The sequence below is a fragment of the Perognathus longimembris genome, chromosome 25, assembly GCF_023159225.1.
Source record: "Perognathus longimembris pacificus isolate PPM17 chromosome 25, ASM2315922v1, whole genome shotgun sequence".
Taxonomy (NCBI): domain Eukaryota; kingdom Metazoa; phylum Chordata; class Mammalia; order Rodentia; family Heteromyidae; genus Perognathus; species Perognathus longimembris.
The window spans coordinates 19,932,019-19,957,719 of NC_063185.1; the positions used below are offsets into that span (position 1 = coordinate 19,932,019).

The 25,701-nt window shown below is 60.0% G+C and overlaps 1 protein-coding gene across 1 annotated transcript in view; it reads right to left on the bottom strand.

Moving 5' to 3' along the window:
• Window positions 1-2,397: 2,397 nt before the first annotated feature.
• Atp10b (ATPase phospholipid transporting 10B (putative)) overlaps window positions 2,398-25,701 on the bottom strand; it is a 45,052-nt gene continuing 21,748 nt past the window's right edge. The window contains 21 exon segments of the mRNA XM_048334152.1: window positions 2,398-2,788; window positions 3,140-3,327; window positions 4,708-4,812; window positions 6,140-6,220; window positions 7,987-8,187; window positions 8,653-8,778; window positions 9,717-9,793; window positions 12,507-12,810; window positions 13,595-13,779; window positions 16,152-16,229; window positions 16,232-16,277; window positions 16,793-16,902; window positions 18,852-19,041; window positions 19,043-19,189; window positions 19,191-19,260; window positions 19,262-19,458; window positions 20,161-20,349; window positions 23,123-23,205; window positions 23,208-23,324; window positions 23,814-24,063; window positions 24,500-24,627. Coding sequence (XP_048190109.1) covers window positions 2,398-2,788; window positions 3,140-3,327; window positions 4,708-4,812; window positions 6,140-6,220; window positions 7,987-8,187; window positions 8,653-8,778; window positions 9,717-9,793; window positions 12,507-12,810; window positions 13,595-13,779; window positions 16,152-16,229; window positions 16,232-16,277; window positions 16,793-16,902; window positions 18,852-19,041; window positions 19,043-19,189; window positions 19,191-19,260; window positions 19,262-19,458; window positions 20,161-20,349; window positions 23,123-23,205; window positions 23,208-23,324; window positions 23,814-24,063; window positions 24,500-24,627 — 3,263 coding nt within the window.

Here is a 25,701-nt window from a genome sequence, read left to right on the forward strand (position 1 = left end):
CAAACCTGTTCTTGGCACTGTCTGGCCAGGGCTGACGTCCACGTGGCCTCCATTATGCTGCTGGGTATCGAGTAGGAGGTTGATGAGAGGCTACTGGGGTGAAGAAAAGATGGGAGGGTCAATAGATAAGGAAGGAAAGGAGGCTGAATGGAGGAGGAGATGGATGAAGGGGAGAACTCAGGCCCTGTGATGAGGTAAAGAAAGAAGAATAGGAATTTCAGGTTTCTTCGTGTTTATTACATTTTCCTTAAAAAATGATGACATATTTCCAGGTAATGGGGTACGGACCATGCAGATATAAAAACGTCGAGTATGGCTGCCAGCAATGCCTTTGAGGAGCGGTCTCACTTCCCCCCCCTCTGGAGGAAGATGGGAGGTCGGTCACAGTTGGAAAGAGCAGGAGAGCAGGCGTGTCCATTTTGGCCCAGCGTCCAGGCTGAGGGGCTTTGTGACGTGGGAAGGTCTCAGGTCAACCAAGATGGCGGCCACTGAACACCACGAGCAGCCCTGGAGTGTTGGCACTCAGGGAAAACCGCCAGCTATTTCCCTCTGCTTCCCAGGCCCTCTTCCCCTCTGCGTGCCAAGGAGAAAGACCCCATTTCAAGTACATGGCACCCCAAGACCCAAGACTGTGGGGCCAGAGCTAAGAGTCACACTTTAGTTTCTTGAGTCGACTGCTCTGTGTTTTCTAGAATTTTCCGCCGGGCTCTTTCTTTGGCTATGAGTGACAGGCAGGAATCCTGGGGGGGGAAGAAGGGGCCCTGAGATCCACGTTTCGACTGCCCGAGGTCTCAGGTGTGTTTGTGTGTGCTCCTCCCCTGCCCCCTGGACTCTGCCTGTGGGCACAGCTGAGCCCCAGATTGTGTGGCGGGGGTGGGGGGTGGGGTGATGCGGGGGGGGGGGGCTCCGCATGGCTGGGGGCACAGGCTAGTCTCACTTGTCTCCATCCCTGAGGTTTTTTTTTGACCTCATGTAAGGCACTAGTGTACGGGGGTGGGCAGTGATGTTTCCGGATTGATTTGAGAGCACTGTTTTAGGCTACCATCACCCACGGGAGAGCTCGGTTCTCTTTCCCTCCCTCCCTCCCTCCTCCCTCCCTCCCTCCCTCCCTCCTCCCCCTCTGTCAGCTGTGGGGCTTGAACTCAGGGCCTGGGCACCATCCCTGAGCTTTTGTGCTCAAGGCTAGTGCTCTACCACCTTGCGCCACAGCTCCGCTTCGAGTTTTCTGGCGGTTCACTGGAGATGAGAGTCTCATAGACTTTCTTCCCCAGGCTGACTTTGAACCTTGGTCCTCAGATCTCAGCCTCCTGAGTAGCTAGGATGGCAGGTGTGAGCCACCAGGGCCCGGCAGCTAGTTCCTTCTGACAGTCAATGACCAGTCTGTCATCCATTGCTTTACTTAAATACTATCTTGATTTTGATTTTTTTTCTGGCATTTACCACCTCAGGAGTATGAAGTATACACAATCCTCCTTTTCTCTGGGGAATGAGACTTCCTCTGGTCCCTTAATTTAACTGAGGCACCGGCTGTCATCCATGGGGCCCCATGCTGGGCTTAAGGTGAACGAGACGGGGGTGACATTGTCTTACACGGTGTCACTATTTGGGCTCACAGGTGCTGGGTCACAGGGGTCACAGGGGGTCACAGCTGAGATCTTCTGACCCCGGACTTCTCTTGTTTTAAGAGAACGGCACGAGGACGGATCACTGTATTTCAAAATAAATAGAATAAATAGCTTTAACAAGAATATCGTTGTTTATGACCACGTGAAGACTCGTGGGTGGTGGGACACAGAGCCCCCCAGTTGAAGCAGGATCTTTGGGGCCCCTGTCCTCAGCAGGTCTGCTTCTAAACTAGCTGTGACCCTACATCCCTTAGGACTGTCTATGGTACTGAGTTCAAATCTAGAGTTTTGGCGTTCAGCTGTGTCCCTTCTTGGCATAGAGACAATAAAGCACGCCCAGCTCCCTGGAGAGCAGAGGTGTCACCCTGGCCGTCCCCGCGAGGCCAGGTGCGTTCAAGTCTCTTCTCAGAGCCGAGCTCTTGGCAGCCAGGGGCGAGGCGGTGGCTGTGACCAGCCCAGTGATTTCCATACCCTGTCATGTGGCTGTGGATTGATCCACTTCTTGGAGTTCTGGAAACTTCCAGCTCAGTTCCCCAGGGCTGTAAGGTTCTATTTCTTTCGGAGGCCACGAGGATGAGTTTGGGTTTAAAGCTCGCTGAGGACTCAGTGCAAGCGAAGCATGGCCTCCTTTAGAAACCGCCGTTTGCTGTCTGGCAGCGGCAGGAGCTGGGAGGCTGGCTGGGCTTCCGCTCCCTTCCTCTCCTGAAGTTGGGGCTGGTGGGGGCTGGGCGGGGGGCCCCGTGCCGGGTGGGGTGCAGGCGGCTTCCGCCTCTCATATGGTCAGCGAGCTCTGGGATCGGCGGTGGCTGCCCCGCTCCCTGGAGTCCCCTCCGGGGGCGGTGCTCCCGCGGGGGCCCAGGAGGTGCTCCCCGGAGGACAGCGTCGCCAGGCTGTCTCCGGGGCAGGCGTCATCCCTGCTGTAGCTCTGCCTGCGTCGGGGAGGGCTGCCGCTCTTCGGGGTGCTGCTTCGTGAGGGGGGCGCTGGGGCGGGCGGGGCGGGGCGGGGGGTGGGCTGCGCCCCCCCGGGGGCGGGGCCGGGCCTCTGTCTGCTTCGCCACTTCTGGATTTCCAGGCTCCTTTTGTCAGCGGGGAGTTTGTCAATCTTCTGAGCTACTGAGATCAAAGACTTCCCGAAAGTCCCGCGCAGAGACAGGATAAAGAACCTGGCAGGAAATAAAACGTGAAGGACAGTTTCTGATTTCTCCTCCATTTCTGGGATTTCAACATGGAAAGGCACTCACCGGGTCCAAAAAGGACCCAGGATCTTGTTCTTTTCCATCGGTCGTGGGGCTTGAACTCAGGCCCCGGGCGCTGTCTCTCTCTCTGCTCAAGGCTAGGGCTCTACCACTCTGAAAACCAGAAGCCCCACGTCTCGTTTTCTGGTGGTTCATGGGAGGCAAGAGTGTGGTGGGCTTTCCCGCCTGGGCTGGCTTTGAACCACGGCCCTTAGATCTCAGCCTCCTGAGTAGCCAGGATTCAAAGCCTGGCACCGGGCCGACCGCGGCGGGACGCACCTGGGGAGAAGAGCCACGGCCGGCGTGAGGAGGCACACGAGGTAGAAGGTGGGGTCCGAGAGCTGCCGCTCCATCACCCAGTAGGGGTTGGTGGGGCTGTTGCAGGTGACGCAGGTGGCGTTGTACAGGAGGGACACGGCGAAGTACATCAGGAAGCTGCCCCCCAGGACCAGCCCGTGGATGGCGGTCTGCGGGAGGAAACACCAGAGTCACCCAGGCTGGGGCTCACGTAACCCCAGCTCAGGGTGGCGTGGCTTCTGGGCTAGCTTTGAACCTCTGGGGGACGGCGACATGCCCAGAAGGACTCAAGGCACGAGGGCAATTTAGTGGCGTCGCTGTAACGCAAACGCCCGTGCGGCTGCCACGGAGCTGGACCATGGAGAGCTCGCTACAGTCTAGCTCAGTGGCCGCCATGAAGCCAGCAGTCATAATGCTGTGTGCCAAAGCTGGAAGCGTGGCCCACCGGGGGGGGCCTGCCTAGAAGTCACAAGGCCTTGAGTTCAAACCCCAGTAACTGTCTCTCTCTCTCTCTCATCTCTACCCAGGGTAGCAGTTCAGCTACGCCTCTAAAGGAGCTAGGTTCTTTTCTTTCTAGAGAGTATCAGGAATCACCAATAATTCTTGGGGTACCTCGTATGGAGGAGCTGTTTGGGATAGGAATACAGATGGATCAGCACCCCCATTTTGTGTGTGTGTGTGTTCCTGTCCTGGGGCTTGAACTCAGGGCCTGGGCACTGTCCCTGAGCTGCTTTGGCTCAGGCTAGTGCTCTACCACTTGAGCCACAGCGCCACTTCTGGCTTTTTCTGAGTAGTTTATTGGAGATAAGGGCTTCATGAGCCTGGGTGTCAGTGGCTCACGCTTGTAATCTGAGCTACCTACGAAGGAGGCTGAGATCTGAGAGTCACAGTTCAAAGCCAGCCTAGGCAGGAAAGTCCATAAGACTCTTACCTCCAATTAACCACTAGAAAACCAGAAAGTGGGGCTGTGGCTCAAAGTGGTAGAGCGCTTGCCTTCAGCACAAAGAGCTCAGGGACAGTTCCTAGGCCTTGAGTTCAAGCTCCATGACCAACACCAACAACAACAAAAAGTCTCGCGGACTTTCTTCCTCAGGCTGGCTTTGAACTGTGAACTTTAGATCGCAGCCTCCTTAGCAGCTAGGATTACAGGCGTGAGCCACTCATGCCCCGCTTTAGCACCCATTTTTTGCAACAGATGGCCACATGCGTTGAGAAACAGATGGCTTGCGCTTTAAGTGGCCAAGCACGGAGAATCCTCAGGCTCAGCACCCACTTAGTACGTAACTGAGCACTGCGCGCACTTGGTCCGGCATTTTGAAAGGTTAAGAGGGATCAGCGGATTAATCAGAGAGCTCCTCGCGTCCTACATCTAGCCCCCCTTTGCTCTGGTTGTTTCTGCGATTAGGGTCTTTGTTTTGTTTGCCTGGAGCACGGTCCCCTATTGATCTTGGGAGTGACAGGTCGGTGGAACGAGCGCGAGTCGTCTAGTCATCTAGCAGGGAGCTGGTTCTATGCCATCCCGGTTCGCGGCCGGGCTCTGCCGCCCTTACCCACGTCCTCATTTCCATGGCCTGGTGTAAGAGGATTGTGGTGAGAGAGACGGTGTTGACCGGAGTCCCGAAGGTGAAGACGTCGATGTCCGTGTCTTGGTAGGTCTGAAAAGGAGGAGCGAATGGGCATTAGCGCACGAGCCGTGGGAGGTAGGCCTTGCCTCTGGGAGGGCATGGACCAAGCCGGTGTCATGGGGAGGGGGAATGGTGGGAAGCATCTCCGTGCACCCCCCGGGGAAACAACCAGGCTGAGAAGCGAGTGACGAGGAGGAAACGGCCCGGAGGAAAGCCATGACGAAGAGTGTGAAATCACACTGTGGAAAGGCAGAGTGGAAAGATGCCGGAGGTGTGGCTTGCTGGTACAGGCCCACTAGCAAACGTGAGGCCTCGAGTTCAAGCCCCAAGGACCACCCCAAAACCAGGAACACCTAGAACCAGGTGCGGTGGCTCAAACCGGTCCATCCCTGCTAGCCGGGAGGCAGAGGTCGAGGGGGACGGGGCTCTAGGCCAGTCTGGGCATGAAGATTCATGAGCAGCACTGGTGACCGGCTGGGTGCAGTGTGGTCCCAGGTGAGCTAAGGAAACGCAAACAGGAGGATCGCAGTCCACGCGATCCCATCTCAATAAAAACGACCACCGCGACAAGGTCCGGGAGACTAGCTCGAGGGGTAGCCTGCCTGCCCAGTGAGTACAATACCTTCATTTCTAACTCAGAAACACCAAAAAAAGAAAAAAAATAGGAAGAAAGATTTCCCGAGCACCTGCCAGTCACCAGGCGGATTGCTGAGGCTTCTGTGCGCACTTCAAGGATAGTGGTGCGGTTTAGGAAGCCGAAGCTCTAGTGGAAGCAAGGGCAAAGACAGAGGACACAGATGGGAAGTGATAGCAGCTGAACACACAAGAGCCGTGGGGCGGGGGGGGGGGTGCGGGGGTGCGGCAGGGAAAGCCCACGGATGGCAGCTCCCACGTCCTGTGCCTTGTCAATCCTATTTAAACTGGGGATCAGGGTGTAGAGGAAGCCGATCGCCTTTCCTCTCTGCAACTGCTGATTAATTAAGATAACTAGTATTCCCTGAGTAGCAAAAATGACTCCTGGAATACTTGCAGCTTTGACCCCGGGAGCACAAATGGTAGGTTCAAATCAAGGGCTCAAAACTCAAATGCCACCAACCATCGAGCAGTAAACGCCTTAAAGAAACCCCAGGGGAGACAGAATAGCGGGACCGAGGCAAGGTAGACAACACAAACCAGCGGGCCGACAAGTCAACTTTGGTTTTTTTTTTTTGCCAGGGGGAAAAAGAAACGCTCTGTGACCATGAGAACTAGCCTCTGGGGCGTGGAAGAGCCATCAGAAACGGAAGGGTGCGGGGACAGTGCTTTACCTCCTCAAACCCTCGGGGCTGCGTGATCCGGAGAGTCACCTGCCACTCACCAGGTAAGGGATGAAGAAGCACACGAGGCTCTGGTAGAAGGCGTCCACCATGGAGATCCAGAAGGTGGCCAGGTTGTAGCACTGTCAGGAGGGACAAGCCTGGGTTAGCACCGGGCCGCAGTGTCTCCCGGGTGTGGAGGGGGGCGGGATGGGCCACTGGCAAGGCCCGTCAGCTCAGCGTGTGGGGGGTGGGTTGGGGTGGGGGGGAGGAGGAGCACAGGCGAGTGTGTATGAGTGTATGAGTGTGTGTGTGTGGGGGCAGTGATCAAGTCCCAGCCCCGGCCCTTCCTGTACGACCTTGAGAAACGTGGCTGAACTACTCTGAGATCTGCCTTTGTACACACAACGGTGGGTAAGAAGAGCCGGTGGCTCACACTTGCAATCCTAGTGACTCGGTAGCAGGAGGTGTGAGGATCGGGACTGGAAGGCAGCCTGGGCAGGTGGTGGACATCAGCCACGAGCTGACGACAGGGCCCGGGCCTGGGGTGGGGGGCAGGCCCGCGGACTGGCGTAGAAACACGGGAGATGGGCGAGAGCCCTCTTTCCCTCCTTGCGGGAGGTGCAGGAAGGGGACTTGGGTGCCATTGCGTCTTGTGTCCAGGAAGTCCTCAGCCGTTGAGTGACTGATCACCCGTCAGCTCTGTGGCCTCTGTGGTCCGGGAAGAGATGCTCGCGCGAGACGGGCAGGTGGAAGGAAGATGCTGACCCCGGCTGGGCCCACGGGTGTCCGGGAGGGAGGGCTCGGCGGGAGGGAGGGCTCAGCGGGAGGGAGGGCTCGGCCGGGCCCTCTCGTCTCCTCTGGCTAGCTGGAGCAACCTCAGCGCCTTCGAAGACTTCTGCTGGCCCAGGAGAGTTCTAGAAAGTCACCTGATGGCTTTCCAGGCTTTCCAGGCCCAGCAAGTACTAGGCCAAGTGTGATCTGAGTTCTAGGTTCCGCCTTTCTCTGGTTTGCACTGGTTTCCCCCTGGTTCGAGGATGCGCCCCCCGTGGTGTTCTTTTCTTTCTGGAAGCCTGGTCCTCGGTGTGGGGATACTGAGGGGTGGGGGCTTGGTGAGGGGGGTCATGTCACGGAGGGTGCTGGTCTCAGAGGGACTTAGTTCCCACAAGAGGGAGTCGAACCTCTCCGGCTGCGGGCATCTCCCGGAGGGGATGAGGCCCTGGGGACCCCCCCTCCCCTCCTCTGAACACGTGGGGATGGTCTGATGGCGGGACTGCAGCCCTCACAAACGTGAACTCAATGAGACTTCTTAATCTACCACCCAGTTCCAGGTCTTTATAGAGACAGAGAACAAGCCAGGCGCCGGGGGCCTGTCATCCTGGCTACTCAGAAGGCTGAGATCTGAGGATGGCGGTTCAAAGCCAGCCTGGGCCGGAAAGTCCATGAGTCTCTTATGTCCAGTGAACCACCAGAAAACTGGAAGTGGCGCTGAGGCTCAGAGCGGTAGAGCCTTAGCCTTAAGCAACAGAGCTCAGCGACGCAGGCCCCGAGTTCAAGCCCTATGAGCGGCAAAACCGAAGCAAAACAAGCAGAAAACAGACTAGTAACTGGGCCTTGAGTGTGTCCTTGCTGGACCTGCGTGCCCTTTCTCTCGTGAACGAAGGTCATCGAGCGACAACTTGTGACACGTCGTCGTGCGGTTATTAAGAGAGAATCCACTCACTCGCCTCGTCTGCCGGCCTTGAGCTGCATGGAGACCCGGGCCGGGCACGCAGAGGGGCGTCAGAGCCCGGGAGCTTCGCTGGTAGCTCAGTGGCGCCAAGGCAGGGCTCCGGGCCTCCAGGGAGGTTCGCAGTTCGGGGCGATGTCGGGGTTCCCCTGCCCCCGGCCCCCCCCAGGAGCTCCTTACCTCAGAGTTCTGGCCGCTCTTGTACAGTTCAGGCCACGCCAGGAGCGTTTCCGCAGAGACATCTTTGTCGAGGATTCCGAAGATGATGGGCGGCAAGGAGGTGAAGAACAGGTTGAAGAAGATCAGCTGCCAGTAATCAATCAGGGTGGAGCCCGAGAAGCCGCAGAAGAACTGGTACCAGAAGAGCAGATTGACGTAGCACTGTGGGCAGAGGGGGGCGGGTGAGCAGGGGGCTGTCCTGAACCCCGACCTCTGGGGGTTCACGGGAACCCACCGAGGCAAACATGCCGATGTAGTTAAGGGCACTGGCTTGGAGAGCAGAGAGAGAGAGGGGGGAGGATGAGCTCCAGAGGCCCTGGCACAGGGAGTTCTTCCTTACCGCAGCCCTGTGGTTATACCCACTGCCGGTCACCACCGACTATTGCAAACAAGAACTCTGCCAGGGTCTTGGGGCTCGAACTCGGGGCCTGGCGCTGTCTCTGAGCTCTGGCTCAGGGCTGGCGCTCTACCGCCTGGGTCACAGCGCCACTTCCAGCTTCCTTGGGATGGTGCATGGGAGATGAGAGTCTCAGGGACTCTCCTGAGTCGCTGGGATGATGGGGGGGGGGGGGCAGGCAGCTCTCCGGGACCCCACACCCGGGAGGGAGGCGGCCTGGGGCTACGGACCACGTTCTTGTAGAAGTAGTAGACCACCATCCGGGCCAGGCGCGAGTAGCACCAGTGTCCGTGCACGAGCAGCAGCTTCTTCAGGTGCTTGAAGCGGGAGATGGCGAAGTCGCTGGACATGACCGCCTGCGGGGGGAGAGGGGAGACCGACGCCTCCATCCAGCTACTGCTCCAACCAGAGCAGAGCCCCCGTTCCCCCCCACCCCCCGGCCCCTCCCCGAGGCCCCTGAGACTCTTAGCTCCAGTGAACCACCAGCAAAACAGAAGGGGCGCTGTGGCTCAAAGTGGTAGAGCGCTAGCCTTGAGCGGAAGAGCCCCGGGGCAGTGCCCAGGCCCCGAGTTCAAGCCCCATGATTGACCAAAAAAAAATGAGGCTGAAGGCTGGAGGCAGGGCTCAAGTAGTAGAGCACCTGCCTAGTAAGTGCAAAGCCCTGGGTTCAAATCCCTCTGCCATCTCCCTCCCACACCCCCCCCCCCAAAATAGCCAATATAAGGCTTGAATGTGCCTGGTTTTTATAGCAGGTGATTTGGACTCCCCTAGCCTCAGTTTCCCTGAAAGGTAGACTAATCTCTAAACATGCAGCGTTGCGAGTGTTAGAGTGGAAAGAGATGATGAATGTCCAGTGCCGGCTTAGGCCGCACACCGAGAGGGCAGCAAAGCCACGTGTGGGGCTCCGGCCATTGGCTTTTCGTCCTCACTGACAGAGCTGGGCAACGCCAGTGTGCGGACGGACACACGGCCGCGGGAGGAACACAGCCACCCAGGGGTCTTTAAGGAAAGCAGCTCAGCATAGACTGTGTGCGCGCGTGTCGGGTGGGGACTGAGGCTTGAACTCGGGGCCTTGCATCCTCACTTGGCTTTTTCTTTCAAGGCCGGAGCCCCGTGGTTTTGAAGGGCCGGGAGGGAGGTGAGGAAGGCCAATCGAGGCAGGGAGGCCCTGGAGCCGGTCGTACTGTGATGTACCACGGGGGAAGGTGGCTCCCGCGGAGCTTTATGTCTCCCGCGGAGGAGGGAGAGCAGGGAAGCGGGGGCGGGGGGTGGGAGCAGCTGGAGCACGCAGTACCTGCATGCCTTCCTGTCCGGATATCCCGACGCCGACATCGGCCGCTTGAATCATGCTGACATCGTTGGCTCCGTCGCCTGAAAGGAGAGAGGTAGGTCACTCATCCGATGGCCGGGTGACAAGGGCACGGCTCCCACGGCTCAATCCTGGGCACGCTGCTTTGAGCAGCGCCGCGGGAGGTCACGGCAGGAAAGCCCTGCGTTCCCCTTGCCACTCGAGCAACGGGGGTCGTCTGCTGGGTCTTTTTCTGGGCACAGGATCAGCGAGTACAGTTTACAAAAAGGAACAGAGAATCGGAGCAGCGGCTTGGGGAAGGGCAGGGCGTCTGGAGAGGGAATGGAAGAGACTGGAACTCAGCTCTTCTTGATGTTCGAGCCAATGTCATGTCTTCAATGCAGTGTGCTTTGAAACACTGGCCGTGTCTCAACAATCAGAAAGCTAGGAGCCTGAAGGAGGTGTCGGCAGCCTTGCTTCTGAATAGAGGGAAATGAGATCGACCTTGTTCATGTTAGTTATACAGTGCTCTCCCCCCCCCCCCCGGTGGGTGCTTGAATTCTGGGCCTGGGCGCTGTTCCTGAGCTGCTTTTGCTCAAGGCTAGCCCTCTAACACATTGAGCCTGGTTTTCTGGTAGTGAATTGGAGCGAAGAGCCTTGCAGACTTTCCTGCCAGGGCTGGCTTTGAACCATGATCCTCGGATCTCAGCCTCCTGAGTAGCTCGGGTGATCTATGTGAGCCAGTGACACCCAGCAGTTACAGTTTTTTATGCAACGAATGGAGAAGTTTCTGGAGGCTTGAGGTAAGGCTATAGAAGCACTCCCGTCTCTCCCTCCACAGTTGTTTTTGGAGAAAGTCTCAGTAGCTTAGGTTAGCCTTGAACTCTCCATCTTCTTGCCTCGGCTTCCTAGGTATGAGCTCGTTCTCACCCAATGCTGGGAAGGAAATTCTCTGTCCGTGCCATCTGTAGAATGTGTTCCTGTAGGAGGTGCCCCCCAACACCCAGCGGGGAGGCAAAATATGGATAGTGCTGAGCCCTAGATGTGCTTTTCCTGTATACGCATAACTCTAGCAAGTTATTATGTATTCTAGGTTATCATAAATTATTGTAATAAAAATAGCTAATTGCATTTAAGTTTAAAAATCAGGCACAACAAAAGATGACCCACATTTTCACTAACAAGAGGACATGACAGTCAGTGTTGAACATATGCTGCCATAGAAGTTATTTAAAAACCTATGAACGGAGCCCAGCGCTGTGGCTCACGCCTGTCATCCCAGCGCATCAAGAGCCTGAAATCCGAGGATCAAAGTTCCAAGCCTGCCCGGAAAGGCAAGGCAAGTGAGATTCTTATTTCCAATTAACTCCTCCCCCCCCAAAAAAAGGAAAACCGGAAGTGGAGCTGTGTCTCAAATGTAGTGTAAAAAGCTCAGGGACAGTGCCCGGGCCCTGAACTCAACCCCTAAGACGAGCACAGCGGAAGCAAACCCAAACCCCTATCAACCGTGTCTTTCTAGCGTCGTCTCCATCGCTTCTGGGCTCTCAGTGGGCTGCAGGTGTAACTCCAGGCCTGAGGAGGTACGTCAGGGGGAGGGGCTGTTGGGTGAGGTTTATTTCCCGCGTGTTCTGGCTCATGAAACGGGCAGCAAACAGGGGGACTGACAAAGAGACTCCACGGCCAACGAAGCAGGTCCCGTCCCGTCACTCCAGGAGAGGAGGTAAGGGGCTCATGGACTTTCCTGCCCAGGCTGGCTTTGAACCAGGACCCGCGGCTCTCAGCCTTGAGTAGCTAGGATGACAGGGGGGAGCCACTGGGGCTCGGCTGACTGCAGTTTTCTTCTTGCCAGAAGAAAACCCAATCTGTCGGTCCCTACGGTCACGTGCCGGGGGGAAGGATCACTACGGTCACGTGACAGGGGGAAGAATGATCACTACGGTCATGTGACAGGGGAAGGATGATCACTATGGTCACGTGACAGGGGGAGGGATGATCACTAGGGTCATGTGACAGGGGGAAGGATGATCACTACGGTCACGTGACGGGGGAAGGATGATCACTACGGTCATGTGACAGGGGGAAGGATGATCACTACGGTCACGTGACAGGGGGGAGGGACGATCACTACGGTCATGTGACAGGGGGAAGGATGATCACTACGGTCACGTGACGGGGGAGGGATGATCACTACGGTCACGTGCCAGGGGGAAGGACGATCACTAGGGTCACGTCATGGGGGAGGGATGATCACTACGGTCACGTGATGGGGGAAGGGATGATCACTACGGTCACGTGAGGGGAAGGATGATCACTACGGTCACGTGACAAGGGGGAGGGACGATCACTACAGTCATGTGACTGGGGGAAGGATCACTACGGTCACGTGACAGGGGAAGGGACGATCACTACGGTCACGTGACGCGGGAAGGATGAGCACTACGGTCACATGACAGGGGGAAGGATGATCACTACGGTCACGTGACAGGGGAAGGGATGATCACTACGGTCACGTGACGGGAAGGGACGATCACTACAGTCACGTGACAGGGAAGGATGATCACTACGGTCACGTGACAGGGGAAGGGACAGTCACTACAGTCACATGACAGGGGGAAGGGATGATCACTATGGTCACGTGACAGGGGAAGGGACAATCACTACGGTCACGTGACGGGGAAGGGATGATCAGTCTCCTGGAGGCCACCTTGAGCTGCACACCTAGGCCGCCATTTTGGACCTGTGGTTCCTCAGGCGATGGGACCCCCTCCCTCCCATGTCAGCCCACCCAGCGGGCACCTATGGCCAGCGTCATGACATCACAGTGGTTCCGCACGAGCTTGACCATCATGCTCTTCTGCAGCGGGGTGGACCGGCAGCACAGGACAGCACGGCAGTACTGGGTCAACTCCAGAAACTTCTTCTCCAGGTGTCCCTGGAAGATGACGTTCAGCGTCTTCCCATCCACCACCAGTCCGACTTGGGGGACTGCGGCGCCCGGCGCGGCGGCGGCAATGGACGCGGTCTCGGCGCGCGGCTGCTGCCGTTCCTGCGATCGCTTCACCTCTTCCAGCGCACAGGTGAGGATGGAGTCGCAGGTCTCCTGGAGAGGTGGATACGGCAGGGGTTAGCGGCAGGTCGAGGCTGATTATCTACCGGGGCTCCTGAGGTGGGATTGACTGGGGCAGCGTTCGCTCTCTCTGGCTTGTTACATCTCTGCCTGGCAACTGAAATGACATGGGAGCCACGTTAACCTGGAGCCCCAGCAGGAGACACTGCTTGGCAGTAGAAATAGCAACGGCTCAGGGAGGTGGCGGTGGAACAGGCTGGCATGGAATGATAAGTGGTCGGCACGTGGTGGTGGACGATGACAGTATTTTATGCCGGCTGTGCGTTCCGGGGTTTCTGTGTGTGGATGTGCCAGTCCTGGGGCTCGAACTCAGGGCCTGGGAGCTCCCCGTGAGCTGCTTTTGTTCCCGGCTAGCGCGCTACCGCTTGAGCCCCGCAGCTCGCGTGTGGCTTTTCTGGTGAGTAGCTGGGGGTGAAGAGTCTCACGGGCTTTCTTGCCCGGGCTGGCTTTGAACCGAGGGAGGGCTCCACTCTCAGCCTCCCGGGTAGCTACCCGTGCCTGGCTCGTTCTGGTTATTTCCACACCCAACCGCCACCACCTACGTCTACCCTAGGCCCCTCGGTGTGCGGATGGCCCCCTTTCCGGAACTCTCTGGAAGGCAGATGAGGTGTGCCCAGTGCAGTTCCTGCCCCCCAGGGGTGGCCCGCCCCGGGCCCTGTCCTCCCAGACGGTGGGGGTGAGCGGCTCGGCCGCAGCGTGGGCGGGGCCTGGGGCGCACCCCGTCCCCCAGCCCCGCGCGGGGGCCCCGGGCGCTCACCGCGCTCTCGCTGCTCACGGTGTACACGGCGTCCGTCGGGTGCAGCAGGCGGCAGGCGTGCGCCACGCTCACCGCCGTCTCCCGCTTGTCCCCCGTCAGCACCCACAGCCGCATGCCCGCCGCCCGCAGCGCCGCCACCGCGCCCGCCGCGCCCTCCTGCAGCCGGTCCTCGACGCCCGTCGCTCCTGGGGGACCCACCGCAGCCCCGTCACCTCCTCACACCGCAGCCCCGCTGGCCGCTCGCCCCCCAACCCAGTCCCCCCCCCCATAGCCCCCCCCCCGCCCAGAGCTCACGGACCGTCCAGTAACCATGACAGAGGCCCCTACTGCACTGCAAGGCCCAAGGAGGGGACGGGGGGGCAGGGGGGGAGGAGAGAAAAGGAGAAGGGGGGAGAAGGGAAATGGAGAGGAGAAGGCAGGGAGAGGGGAGAGGAGGAGGGGGAAGGAGGAGGGGCAGAGGGAGGGAAGGGAAGAAGAGAAGGGGAAGGGGTGAGGAGAGGAATGAAGGTGGAGCAGGGAACAGGGTGGGGGGGAGGTGGAGGGGAGGGATGAAGAGGAAGGAGAGAGGGGCAGGGAGAGGAGGGAGGGGGAGGTATGGGAGGAGGGGGAGGAGAGTAGCAGGGTTAGATTGGGAAGCAGGAGGAGAAAGGGGGAGGGGGCAGGGGAGAGAGGGAGGAGGAGTTGGGAGGGGGAAGGGGGTGAGAGGAGGGGGGAGGGGCAGGAAGGAGAGGGAAGGGGGAGAGCAGGGGGGTAGAGTGGAGGAAGGTAGGTAGAGCGGAGGAGGGGGGTAGAGCGGAGGAGGGGGGTAGAGTGGAGGAGGGGGGTAGAGCGGAGGAGGGGGTAGAGCGGAGGAGGGGGGTAGAGTGGGGGAGGGGGGGTAGAGCGGGGGAGGGGTAGAGCGGAGGGGGTAGAGTGGGGGCGGGGGGTAGAGTGGGGGAGGGGTAGAGCGGAGGGGGTAGAGTGGGGGAGGGGGTAGAGTGGGGGAGGGGGGTAGAGTGGGGGAGAGGTAGAGCGGAGGGGGTAGAGTGGGGGAGGGGGGTAGAGCGGGGGAGGGGGTAGAGTGGAGGGGGTAGAGTGGGGGAGGGGGGTAGAGCGGGGGAGGGGTAGAGTGAGGGAGGGGTAGAGCGGAGGGGGGTAGAGTGGGGGAGGGGGTAGAGCGGAGGGGGTAGAGTGGGGGAGGGGGTAGAGTGGGGGAGGGGTAGAGCAGAGGGGGTAGAGTGGAGGGTAGAGGTGGAGGGGGGTAGAGCGGAGGACGTGGGGGTGCGCGGCCAGGGCTGACTTGGCACTTGGTTTTGAGGCGTTCTGGGAGGCGGAACCCCCTCCCCAGGCCTCTCTCTGATGCGCCCGTGGGGGATTGCCGATCAACCCCATAACCCCCCCACCGTTCCCCCCCAGGCAGAGCCTGCAAAGCCGAGACTGCGCAGCCGCGTGGAGCCACCGGGCAGGCAGGAGCACAGGCGGGCTTTGAGCGCCTCATGGGGGACTGTGTGATCGGGCCGGGCCCCCCCTCTGGTTCGGGCGTCTGTGTCTACGGCAGCGAGCTAGCGGCCTCCGCAGCCCGAGGGATCCAGACGGCAACGTCTGACCCTTCACCACTTTGCTAGCCAGCTCTAGGCGCCCTTTCCTCTGTAAACTTTTATGTATTCATTTTTGGCCAGTCCCGGGGCTTGAACTCAGGGTGTGGACTCGGGGCCCTGGGCCAAGGTCAGGGTTAACACAACCACTTGAGCTACAGCGCCACTCCCGGCTCTTCTGTGGTGCTGAGGAATCGAACCCAGGGCTTCGTGCGTGCTAGGCAAGCACTCCACCACGGAGCCCACCTTCCCAGCCCTAAGTGTGCTTTTCCCACCCTCTCACAGACCATGGCCCTTTTTTGGGGAGGGGTTGGGGTACGCTAGTATGCAGGGCCTGAGCAACGTCTCCTTAAAAAAAAAAATTATTGTCACAGTCAAGTACAGAGGGGTTAACAGTTACCCCACATTAGGAAGCGAGTACGTGTCTTGTCCAACTTGATGCCCCCCTCCCATTTTTCTCTAACTTCCCCCCCACCCCCCCACAGTTGTATAGCTTACAACATTATCTTGTAAATGTCGCTGTTGCATTGCTTTGCCCTTTGCCCTTTGTCTCACCATGTTAATGGTCTCCTTCCCTTCCCTAACTCAGATGGGAATATATGAAATACCCAGAGTACACGTCCAGGACGGTCCTAGCAGGTGGTCACAGAGCTCAACGGCTATGCGCATAGGATCGCATAAGATGACCTAAGAGAAACGACCTCCCCAACCTGGAAGCCGGGTGTTTTATCATCGAGCTTACTATTTTCGGTGTACTATGGGAGATTCTTTCTTTTTTTCCCTAGTCTAGCCCTCGTGGCCACAGCACGTGGCTCTGGCTTCCTTTGGCTCAAGGCTAGCTCTCTACCACTCGAGCCGCAGCGCCCCTTCCGTCTTTTCCCGTGGATGTGGTGCTGAGGAATCGAACCCAGGGCTTCGTGCGTGCGGGGCGGGCGCTCTGCCGCCAGGCCACGGCCCCAGCCCCCGGCGTAGCTGAAGCTCACCCAGCAAGGTGAGCCGATTCTCCAGGTGCTGCGCGGTCTCCATCAGACGCTCGTCCCGGTTGTCCAGGGAGGCCTCGGCTCACGCCGGAAGCTGGCCCACCTCCGGAAGTCCTCTTCGCGAAGGACCTGCGCGCGGGGCGGGAGGAGGCCTGTGAATCACCGCGCGGGGCCCGGCCGTGCAAGGCGCCTCCTCTCCCGCCCACCACGTCACCCGTGGCCTTTCCAAGGTCCACCGGGTCATGGCTGACACGTTCCCTGCGCTGATGTCTGTTTAAAGACGTAACTCAGTAACAGATTGATTCTGCTGTGCCATGAGCACCAAGAATCTGGGGCTGAGACAAGTTTCCTGGGCATTATTCGTGGATGGAGGGAGACACAGACCTTAGCCAAGTAGGTAAAACAGCAGAAGACTTAAAGGAACGCTACGCAGGTGATAAAAATAAAAGGGGATGAGATTCTGGAGCATGCTGGGGCGGGGGGGGGGGAGTTGCTGGGAATAGAGGCTGCTGCATTCTCTTGGCTGGAATGCAAACTTGGAAAGGTTCCTTGGAAGGCGAAGGACGGGTTCTTCCATAAGAAGCCTGACTGGCTGGTTGGGCTGTGTGCGGGTGGCGGGCGGGCTGAGGACAATGTCTTCTCACCTTCTTGGCGATGCACAAGGTTCTCAGGCCGTCTCGGGAATACAGGTCCAGGTGGTTCTGGGTCCGGATTCGGATTTTCTTCAGCCTCTTTTCCTCATTCACATCAGTCGCTGTCAAAGGAATCATCATTTCCCCTGAAGCTCTGGCTGCAGGCTTGGGGGTCCTGGTTGTCCCAGCTGACCAATGCTTTAGAGGAGGGGGTCCCCTCGCCCCGCCTCCAGCCCCCCCCACAAGGGTCCTTAACCTGGCTGCTCTCCGGGACTGCTTAAGGAAGGGAGGGGGCCGACAGCACCCATTTCTCAGGCAGTTTTTTGGGGGGAGGAGGGTAGTGAGAGTCACATGAGAATCTAATCGGCCATGGGGTTGAGTAGAGAGGGGGCCCCCTTGAACTGGAAGATCAGAAGTAGCCAGGCACCTAGGGGCTCCCACCTGTAACCCTAGCTATGCAGAAGGCTACACGCTGAGGATCAGGAAAGCCACGGGATTCTTATCTCCAGTGAGCCACCCGAAAATGGAAAGGGGCTCAAAATGGTAGTGAAAGAGCTCGGGGACAGGGCCCCGAGTTCAAGCTCCACGGCTGACCAAAAGAAAGGAAAATGAAATGGTCAGAAGTCTAACCGAGGCTTTCCCTCGGTACCCAGCTCAGTCCTGATGTCTTTGGAAATTGGTCTCTAGGACTAAAAATTGAACATTAGCCATGCATACTCTCCTGGTTACCTGTGCCAACTCAAGTCCTAAGACAGCTTACCAACCTGGATTGGATAGCATGAGCTCAAGTTTGTCACCACTCAGGGTTAAGAGATACTCTTCAACACACACACACACACACACACACACACACACACACACACACACACACTTTGTATTTCCTGTAAATCCAGGGTGAAAAATATTCCAGTGTGATATTCAAAAATATCTCTTCTGCTGACATTCTATATAATACATTTCTTGCAGAAGAAACCTCTTTCTCTTGAGATTTCAATACTTTTCATGATCAGATAGGACGCTTTTTTTCAGTCTGGGTCTGTGTCGTGGGGCAGGACAGATGTTGTCACCATTTCCTTTGTCAGAGCTGTTTACTAGGTATCACTGATTGCAATATTCTGCAAAGCTGAGCTGGGACAAAAGCCTTGAACCCTTTACCCTTTGGTCTTGAGTTCACCTTTTTTTTGCCCAGGCTGCCAGGAAGCTCAGTGTCAGACTGAAATGTTCAAGGGCGGCACCGTATCAAGCCTAGAGTTCCTTTTCCCTTCAGAGTTTTGCTTCTGGTGTTGACAGTAACACGGTTGTCTCAGTGGAAGTATCTCCCATCCATTGCACAATCAGATGGGGAAGGTGTAAACAAACTTATCTCTCGGGCAAGGCGGGTGGCTATTGCCCAGAGACAGAATGCCCTGGACCCTCTGACTTAGCAAGCAGCGGAAGCCCGGGACTGCCGGGGACAATTCTCAAGCCTGGCTGGCATCCACTGTCCTGAGAGAATCAGAGCCTCATAACCGTCTCCCGCTCGTTAGCAATCATGGAGCGGCAGACAGGCCGAGAATTCTGGCGCATGCTCCTGGCTCAGTGGTAGGTTTCTGAAAATCCATCTTGGGGTGGGATGGGGGAGAAGGCCGGGGCATAAGATGATAAGGAGAGACGCGGAGGCGTCCCCCATAAATCAAGCCCAGCGCAAGCACGGGTGGAGAGCACTGAGCGAGGACTCAGGACCCCGGATGGAGCGTGTCACGCTGACTGCCCCCATCTGGTGAATGGCTTCCGTTTGTGGTTGGCTCCCAGGGTTTCAGGAGCTGGGATGTGTGTGTATTGAGGGCATTCACACTGCGGGTGAAGAAGGGAGTTGGGAAACCTGCGGGAGGCGGCGGGGATCTTTAGCGATGCTAATGAGCACTGTGAGGAGCGGGTCAAGGAACACCTTGCTCCTCCAGGCTCCTCCAGGCTGCTGTTCTAGCTGGGGCCTGCTAGGCTGGGTGACAGTGGGGATGGATGGTCCTGGCCACTCCGCAGGGCCTTTCCTGACCCCACGGCCCCGGCCCGCACCTGGGAAGGGGCGACTCACCGCGGGCGGGGTCTTCCAGCAGATCCATGATGACCGAGTCGGCGCCCTTGGTGTAGACGGTGATCTCCCCGGTCAGCGGGTGCCGGACCACCACGGACATCCTCTTCCTGACGGAGTCGAAGCCCAGGGTGTAGAGGAGGTCAAAGGTGAGGCAGGTGCCCTGGGGCAGGCACACGGTCACCTGCTCGGGGTGTGCGGGACACCAGCGTGAAGCTGTAGGCGCGGGCGGCGTGGACCAGGGCGGCCTCGTCGGGGCTCTCGGCCTCGTAGCACAGCTCGCAGGCGGTCAGGCCGAGCCCCGGGGTGTCCAGCCCCCCCTCCTCCAGGGAGGGGCCCCCGAGCTGGACCCCAGGCCGTCCCCCTGCTCCACACGCTGCTCCGGTAGCCGCAGTCCGAGGAGGAGTCCCCCGCTGCACACCGACGCCCCGTCTTTCTCCTCCGAGTCCGCGGTGGGCAGGTGGGGCCCCAGGCTGTCCCCCAGGTCCGTGTCGGAGGGCGCGGTGGAGGAGAAGGACTGGCTGAGCCCCAAGAGCTTCAGCCTCTGCAGCAGCTGCTGGATCTTCTCCAGGGAGGTGCCCAGCGCCTTGGAGGAGGGCGGGAGGGTGACCTGCGCCCGAGCAAGGAGAGTCCGCGTGACACTCAGGAGGGACTCGGGCCCCGGGTGGATTCTTTGGGCTTTTTTGGGGGGATCATGGTCAAGTCACCTCTCTTCTTGTGAACCTCAGCGATCCCTCATAAGATGAGGGAGCTAGAACAGCTTACTGTCCTCCCTCTCTCTCTCTCCTCTCTCTCTCTCTCTCTCTCTCTCTCTCTCTCTCTCTCTCTCTCCCCCCCCCCCTCTGTTTTATTCCACTCTGAGCATGCTCAAAGGGAAAGCTATGGAGATGCAAGTCAGCCACGCGAGATCAGAACCCAGGCCCTGGAGTGCCCAGTCGGCACTCGCGCGTGCTTCGTCTCGGCGTGAAACCTGCCCGGCCACCTTCCCTGCCCCGATGCCATCAGGATGGCCGCGGAAGCCAGCGTGAACCACCAGAGAACTGGAAGGGGGGCCGTGGCCCAGAGTGCTGGAGTAGTAACCTTGGGCAGAAAAGCTCAGGGACAGCATCCAGGCCCCGGGTTCAAGTCCCAGGATGGGAACAACAACAACAAAACCTCCTGCACAAACTAGAAATGAGGGAACAGAGGCGGCGGGCGCCGTGCCTCTCCCGGGCCGACCTCGTGGGTGGTAGGGACCCAGGGCGCATGTCTGTCCGATCAGGGCGCTTCCCCCGCCCTCCTCCCCCGGCCCCCGGCCCGCAGCGGCGCTCACCCTCCGCCTGGGCTGGGTGGTGGTGGACACCATGACGGAGTTGCAGAGGGTCAGGGCGAGGAAGAAGTCGGCGATGGCGGCGCTGGCGGGCGCGGGCCGGGCCGGCCTGGCCTCGGCCGGGGACTCCAGCCACAGGGCCGCGTCCTGCGCCTTGCTCAGGAGGCTTCTATCTGGAATCACGTCTTTCTCCTGGAAGAGAGGAGCCGCCCGCGTCAGGGGCTGGGGAGGAGGGTCCCTTCTAGAAGATTCTTGGCGGGCCTGCTGTCTTGGTTAAGGCACATTTTCCTCTCCGGCGCGCCATCTTGGATTTCTGCCCCAACCTCTAACACAGCTTGTTTATTTTGTTTTGCCCCCCGCCCCCCCGCTCTAGCTCTCGGGGTGGACCCGCAGCCCCGGCCCGGCGCCATCGGCGCAGGCTGCACGCGTACCCCTTGATCACACGGTGCCTGACGTCCCGCCCCCGCGCCGGTCGATCACAGTCCCAGCGTCTGAACTGAGGGCCACGGGCACCAGGCAGGGGAGGTGAGCCCCGGAAATGGGACGGGGTGGGGAGGGGGGGGGTCAGCTGAGGGCACGATGGGGTGGCGCAGCGGTGGATCTGAGAGCCGACCCTCACTTCTCAGATGATCCCAGGCGAGCATCTCCTCTCCCTCCCTCCCCTCCCCCTCTCCCTCCCTTCCCTCCCCTCGCCCTCCTCTTCCCCTCCCCCACCCTGGCCTGCTCACGGCCCAAACCACCACCCGGCCCTTGACTCCGTGTCTCTGGCCTAATGTGGTTTTCCGGACATGCCCTCTTCAAAGCCACGGTCACCCATGGCGCGCTAGCGTTCGAATCCAGCTCTTCCGGATGCCAAGGCCTCCCTGCCCACGCTGCCGGCGCTGTGGCCCAGCGATCGCAGTGAGAGCCGCAGGGCCGGGGCCCGGGGCTGTGGGTGGAGCTGGAGGCTGGGAGGGGCACGCGGGCCGGCCTCCCCCCTGCTCTCCACCCAGACTCCCCAAGGCGCCCAGTTCACCCCGGAGGGCTCACCGCTGGGCGGCGGGGCCTGGTTGCTATGGGAACCCATCACCGCGAGCAAAGAGAGCCACGAGGGCGCCCCCACCCCACCCCAGGGTCCCCCAGGAGGGACTCTCCCCCGCAGCCCTGGGGGCGATGCGCTGCCCCTGGGGGGCGGAGGGCGGCACTTGGCTCGTCTGGGGATCCGAGGCCGGGCGGTGGTGACTGTCACAGGAACAGATTGCTCAAGGAGCACGCACTGGGAAAGCCCAGTGCACAGGGGTGGAATCCAAGCCGCTCAGGAGGCTGAGCTCGGGGGACCCAAGTTTGGAGCCAAGCTGGGGCAGGAAAGCCCCATGCGCTCTTCATCTGCAAGGAACCCCCAGACGGACGTGGCAGAAGCAAAAGCAAAAGCAAAATCCCTCGGGGACAGCACCCAGGTCCTGAGCTTCACCCCGGCGCCCCGGCGCCCCTCTACCCACCCAAACAGCACACAACGGTTAAGGGCAAGGTTTTTCCCAATGAGACACAGTCCATCGAAATGGTGAAGGGGTCTTGGTGCCCCAAAGGAGGGGACTTTTGACCCTGAACACGTGGGCGCCCGCCTCGAATCCCATGACCCGGGGGAGGCAGAGGCAAGAGGATCTTGATCTGAGGCTGGTCAGGTGACTGGAACCAGACCCGATCCCAAAGCAGAGCCCGAGGCGTGGCTCAAGCAGTACAGCGCCTGCCTAGCAAGCCCAAGGCCCTGAGTTCAAACCCCATTCCTTTCCCGAAGAGGGTGTGTCCATATCCGACCCCACCCCACCTCCTGTGGGCGGAGCCGCCCAGAGCTCTGACCTTCCACCTTCCTGTGGGACTTGGGGGTGGAAGGGAGTCATCAAATCAGGACTCGGCTGCAGCTGGGGGGGGGGGTGGGATGGGGGCGGGCGAGCCCCTCACCGCCTTTTGTTGGGGGGGGGTGCGGATCAGAGGCACCCAGTGAGAATTCCATCCATCGCCGGGTCCTGGGCACCCCGGGGCAGGCAGTGGCTTTTCTTTTTTTTTTTTGGCCAGTCCTGGGCCTTGGACTCAGGGCCTGAGCACTGTCCCTGGCTTCTTCTTGCTCAAGGCTAGCACTCTGCCACTTGAGCCACAGCGCCGCTTCTGTATATGTGGTGCTGGGGAATCGAACCCAGGGCCTCGTGTATCCGAGGCAGGCACTCTTGCCACTAGGCCATATCCCCAGCCCAGGCAGTGGCTTTTCTAAGGCGTGTTGTCTTCCCGCTGCCCGGCCATGGAACCCTGGCTCAGGCAGCGCGGCTGCCGCGTCCATCGCCCACCGCAGAGGCGCGGGCTTCATGGCGGCAATGAGGACCCGACTGCGCGTGCTTCCTTATTTTTGATAGTAAAAGAATAGAAGAAACAAGCAACAGAAAAACCTCTCCCAACACAGACACAAGAGGGGCCGTGCGTGCGCGTGCATGTGTGCGTGCGTGCGTGCGTGCGTGTGCGTGCGTGTGCGTGCGTGCATTCGACCGAGGGGCGCAGAGTGGACACGCTCCCGCGAGGGGCCGCAGCAGCCCCGGGACTCGAGCGCGTCCCCACCCCGCCCGCGTGGGAAGCGGACTCGTTTCCTTATTGCCCCCGGTGGACTTAGGACCTGAGCCGCCGGCGGGGCGGGGAAGCCCGACGTCTCCACGTCTGGAAGCTTCCACGTCTGACCCCAGGGAGGTCCACCGAGGCGCGAGCCAGGCGCCGGCGGCTCGTGTCTGCCATCCTCGCTGCTCGGGGGCTGAGGTCTGAGGATCCGGGTTCGAGGCCCGCCGGGGCAGGAGAGTCCATGAGACTCTCGTCTCCAGTGATCCACCAGGACGCTGGAAGCGGCGCTGGGGCTCAACGTGGTAGCAGCTCGGGGGCGGCGCCCAGGCCGTGAGTTCAAACCCCGCCCCCGACAACGCACGGACAAACCAAAGCCAGCAGCACTTACGATGGAGCTGCTGAAGGCCACGGGGGGCTGCGGGCTGTCCCGGCGGTGGCCCTGCAGCGGCACGCGGGCGCTCTGGCTCCTCGCAGGGGCTGGGCGCCGTCCTGCCCTCTCGGGGCTGCCCTCGGGGGGAACGACAGGCTGTGGTACTGGGCCCACTCTTCGGGGTCCGAGTCCGGCTCCTTCGGCGTCTCCAGTCGCTTGGCTGCAAGGGAGGAGACCGAGGTGGGGGTGACGCCGGGCGCTGGGGGGGGGGGAACGGGCAGGGGCTCTGCGGTTATGAAGACGGCGGAGGGGCTGCGGTGCACCTCCCTGTAATACCTTCTCCTGCGTGCCCCAGCCCTCCTGCCCCAAACAAACGAGCGCTGCTTCCCGGAGGGGTTCTTCTCCTAGTTACAAAGTGTGTGTGTGTGTGTGTGTGTGTGTGTGACACACGCGATCGCCTTAGCCTGGTGAACAAATGAAGGTGTGCTGGTGGTGACGTGGTACTGTAGACCCCCAGGGACACAGGAAGCAGACACCTTGCCGCAGGGTTATTAGGAGAGCGTGGTGGTGTACGCCTGTAATCCCGGCTCCTGGGAGGCAGGAGGGAGGAGGATTGCCCTCGGAGGCCAGCCTGGGCGCCGGTGGGAGAGGGCCTCTGTGAGGAAGGAGTGGGGGTGCGGGTGGCCCCCCCCGAAGGGGCCGCGCGTACCGTTTTCGTGGTGGCGGTACTCGGCGCCCGCGATGGTGCAGCGGCGGAACACCATCTTGTTCTCGGTGAGCGTGCCGGTCTTGTCGGAGAAGACGTGGCGGATCTGGCCCAGGTCCTCGGTGATGTTGAGGGCGCGGCACTGCAGGCCGCCCGCGCCCCCGTCGCGCAGGTCCAGGTCGAGGTGCAGGAAGAAGATCTGGCCGAGCTTCACCAGCTCGATGGACACGTACAGCGAGATGGGGATGAGGATCTGGGGGCAGAGGGCGGCGCCGTCAGCGGGGGGGGGGGGGGGGTGGGGCGGGGGTGGGGGGGGCAGCTCCGGGGCGCACGGCCCCCCCCCCCCAGGGGCGCGCTGGACTCTGAGCCGTCGGGACCTCCCTGGAAGATTCTACGCGGGGGAGAACGGCCCTCTCCAAGCGGAGATCGGAGGAGCGGGGTTCAAAGCCGGCCCCGAGCAGGAAAGTCTGCGAGACTCTCATCTCCAAGGAACCCCCACAAAAGCCAGGAGTGGCGGCGTGGCTCAAGCGGGAGAGCGCCGGCCTTCGGGGGGGGGGAGCTGAGGACAGGTGCATGCGGGCGGCCGAGGCCATCTTCATAGACGAGGCCGGTACTACAGGGAGGACCCGCAGGGCTCGGTCTGCCCCGTGGTTGGTCCGTGGACGCCTGGGACCGGCCGGGCCTCCTACCTGGAGCAGGATGATCATGGTGAGAAACATGTAGAACCCCCCGAGCACCGGAGGGGGGAAGCTCCCGCTGGCGTCGGGCACGTCGAAGGGAGGCGGTTCTTTAAAGGTCCCGTTCCAGAGGCTGTGACCTGAGGAGAACCCGCGGGGGGCGGGGGGGGGATGAGTCCAACGCCTCCACTCGGTCCTCAAGCTGGCAGTGACCTCAGCCCCTGACCTGACCCTAGGAATGGGGGCGGGGGGGCTTGGAGGAACCCAGCCAGACACCCCAATAACAGTGTTAAGCCCCAAACGGGACCACAGTCCTGGCGGAAGCAAGACCCCGTCTCAAACAAACGAACGAAAAGCGGCCAGCAAAAAACAGGTCTGGGGGCATGGCTCAGCAGAAGAGCGCCTGACCCGCAGAGAGAAGGCCCAGAGTTCAAACCCTTATGACTAAGAACAAAAGGGAAAGAAGGATTCCCCTGGCCGGCGCTCCTTGTGGGACACTGACGAAGGTCTTCCTTCCAAGATACACCCTGGCCCAGGAGTGCTGTCCGGGAACTGCTCGGTGCGTCCATTGCTGACAGCGGAGACTGGGAGCTAGTTAGTACCTGCGCCCTGCAGGACTGACGGTAGATTTTTCTAGACTGTGAGGACCAGTCTTGTGACCAAGTCCTCTTGCTTTCTTTCTTCCCATGCAAAGAGAACGCCTGTGCTCCGTATCAGTTACCCCCACACATAAACCACGGGGGGCGCTGTGACACGCCTGCTAGTTAGGGGCACACGCAACTCTCAGATTTTCACTTGCAAAAATGAGTTTTTGCGGGGAGCTGGTCCTGGGACTTGAACTCAAGTCCTGGGCTTTGTCCCTGAGCTTCCCCCCCCACCCCCCGAGGCTAGTGTTCTACCATTTGAAACACAGCTCCATTTCCAGCTTTTTGTGGCTAATTGGAGATAAGATTCTCATGGCCTTTCCTGGCTAGGCTGGCTTTGAACCTTGATCCTCAGGTATCAGCTTCCTTAGCTAGGGGTACACACACACACACACACACACACACACACACACACACACACGGACACTCAGCCATGATTTTCTTGGCAGTACTGGCGTTTGAACACTAGGCCTTGTCCTTCTATGGCTGACGTTCTACCACTTGAACCACGTCTCCAGCCCAGCTTTTTGCTGGCGATCTTGGAGATGGCGTGTGGCCGACGCCTCTGCC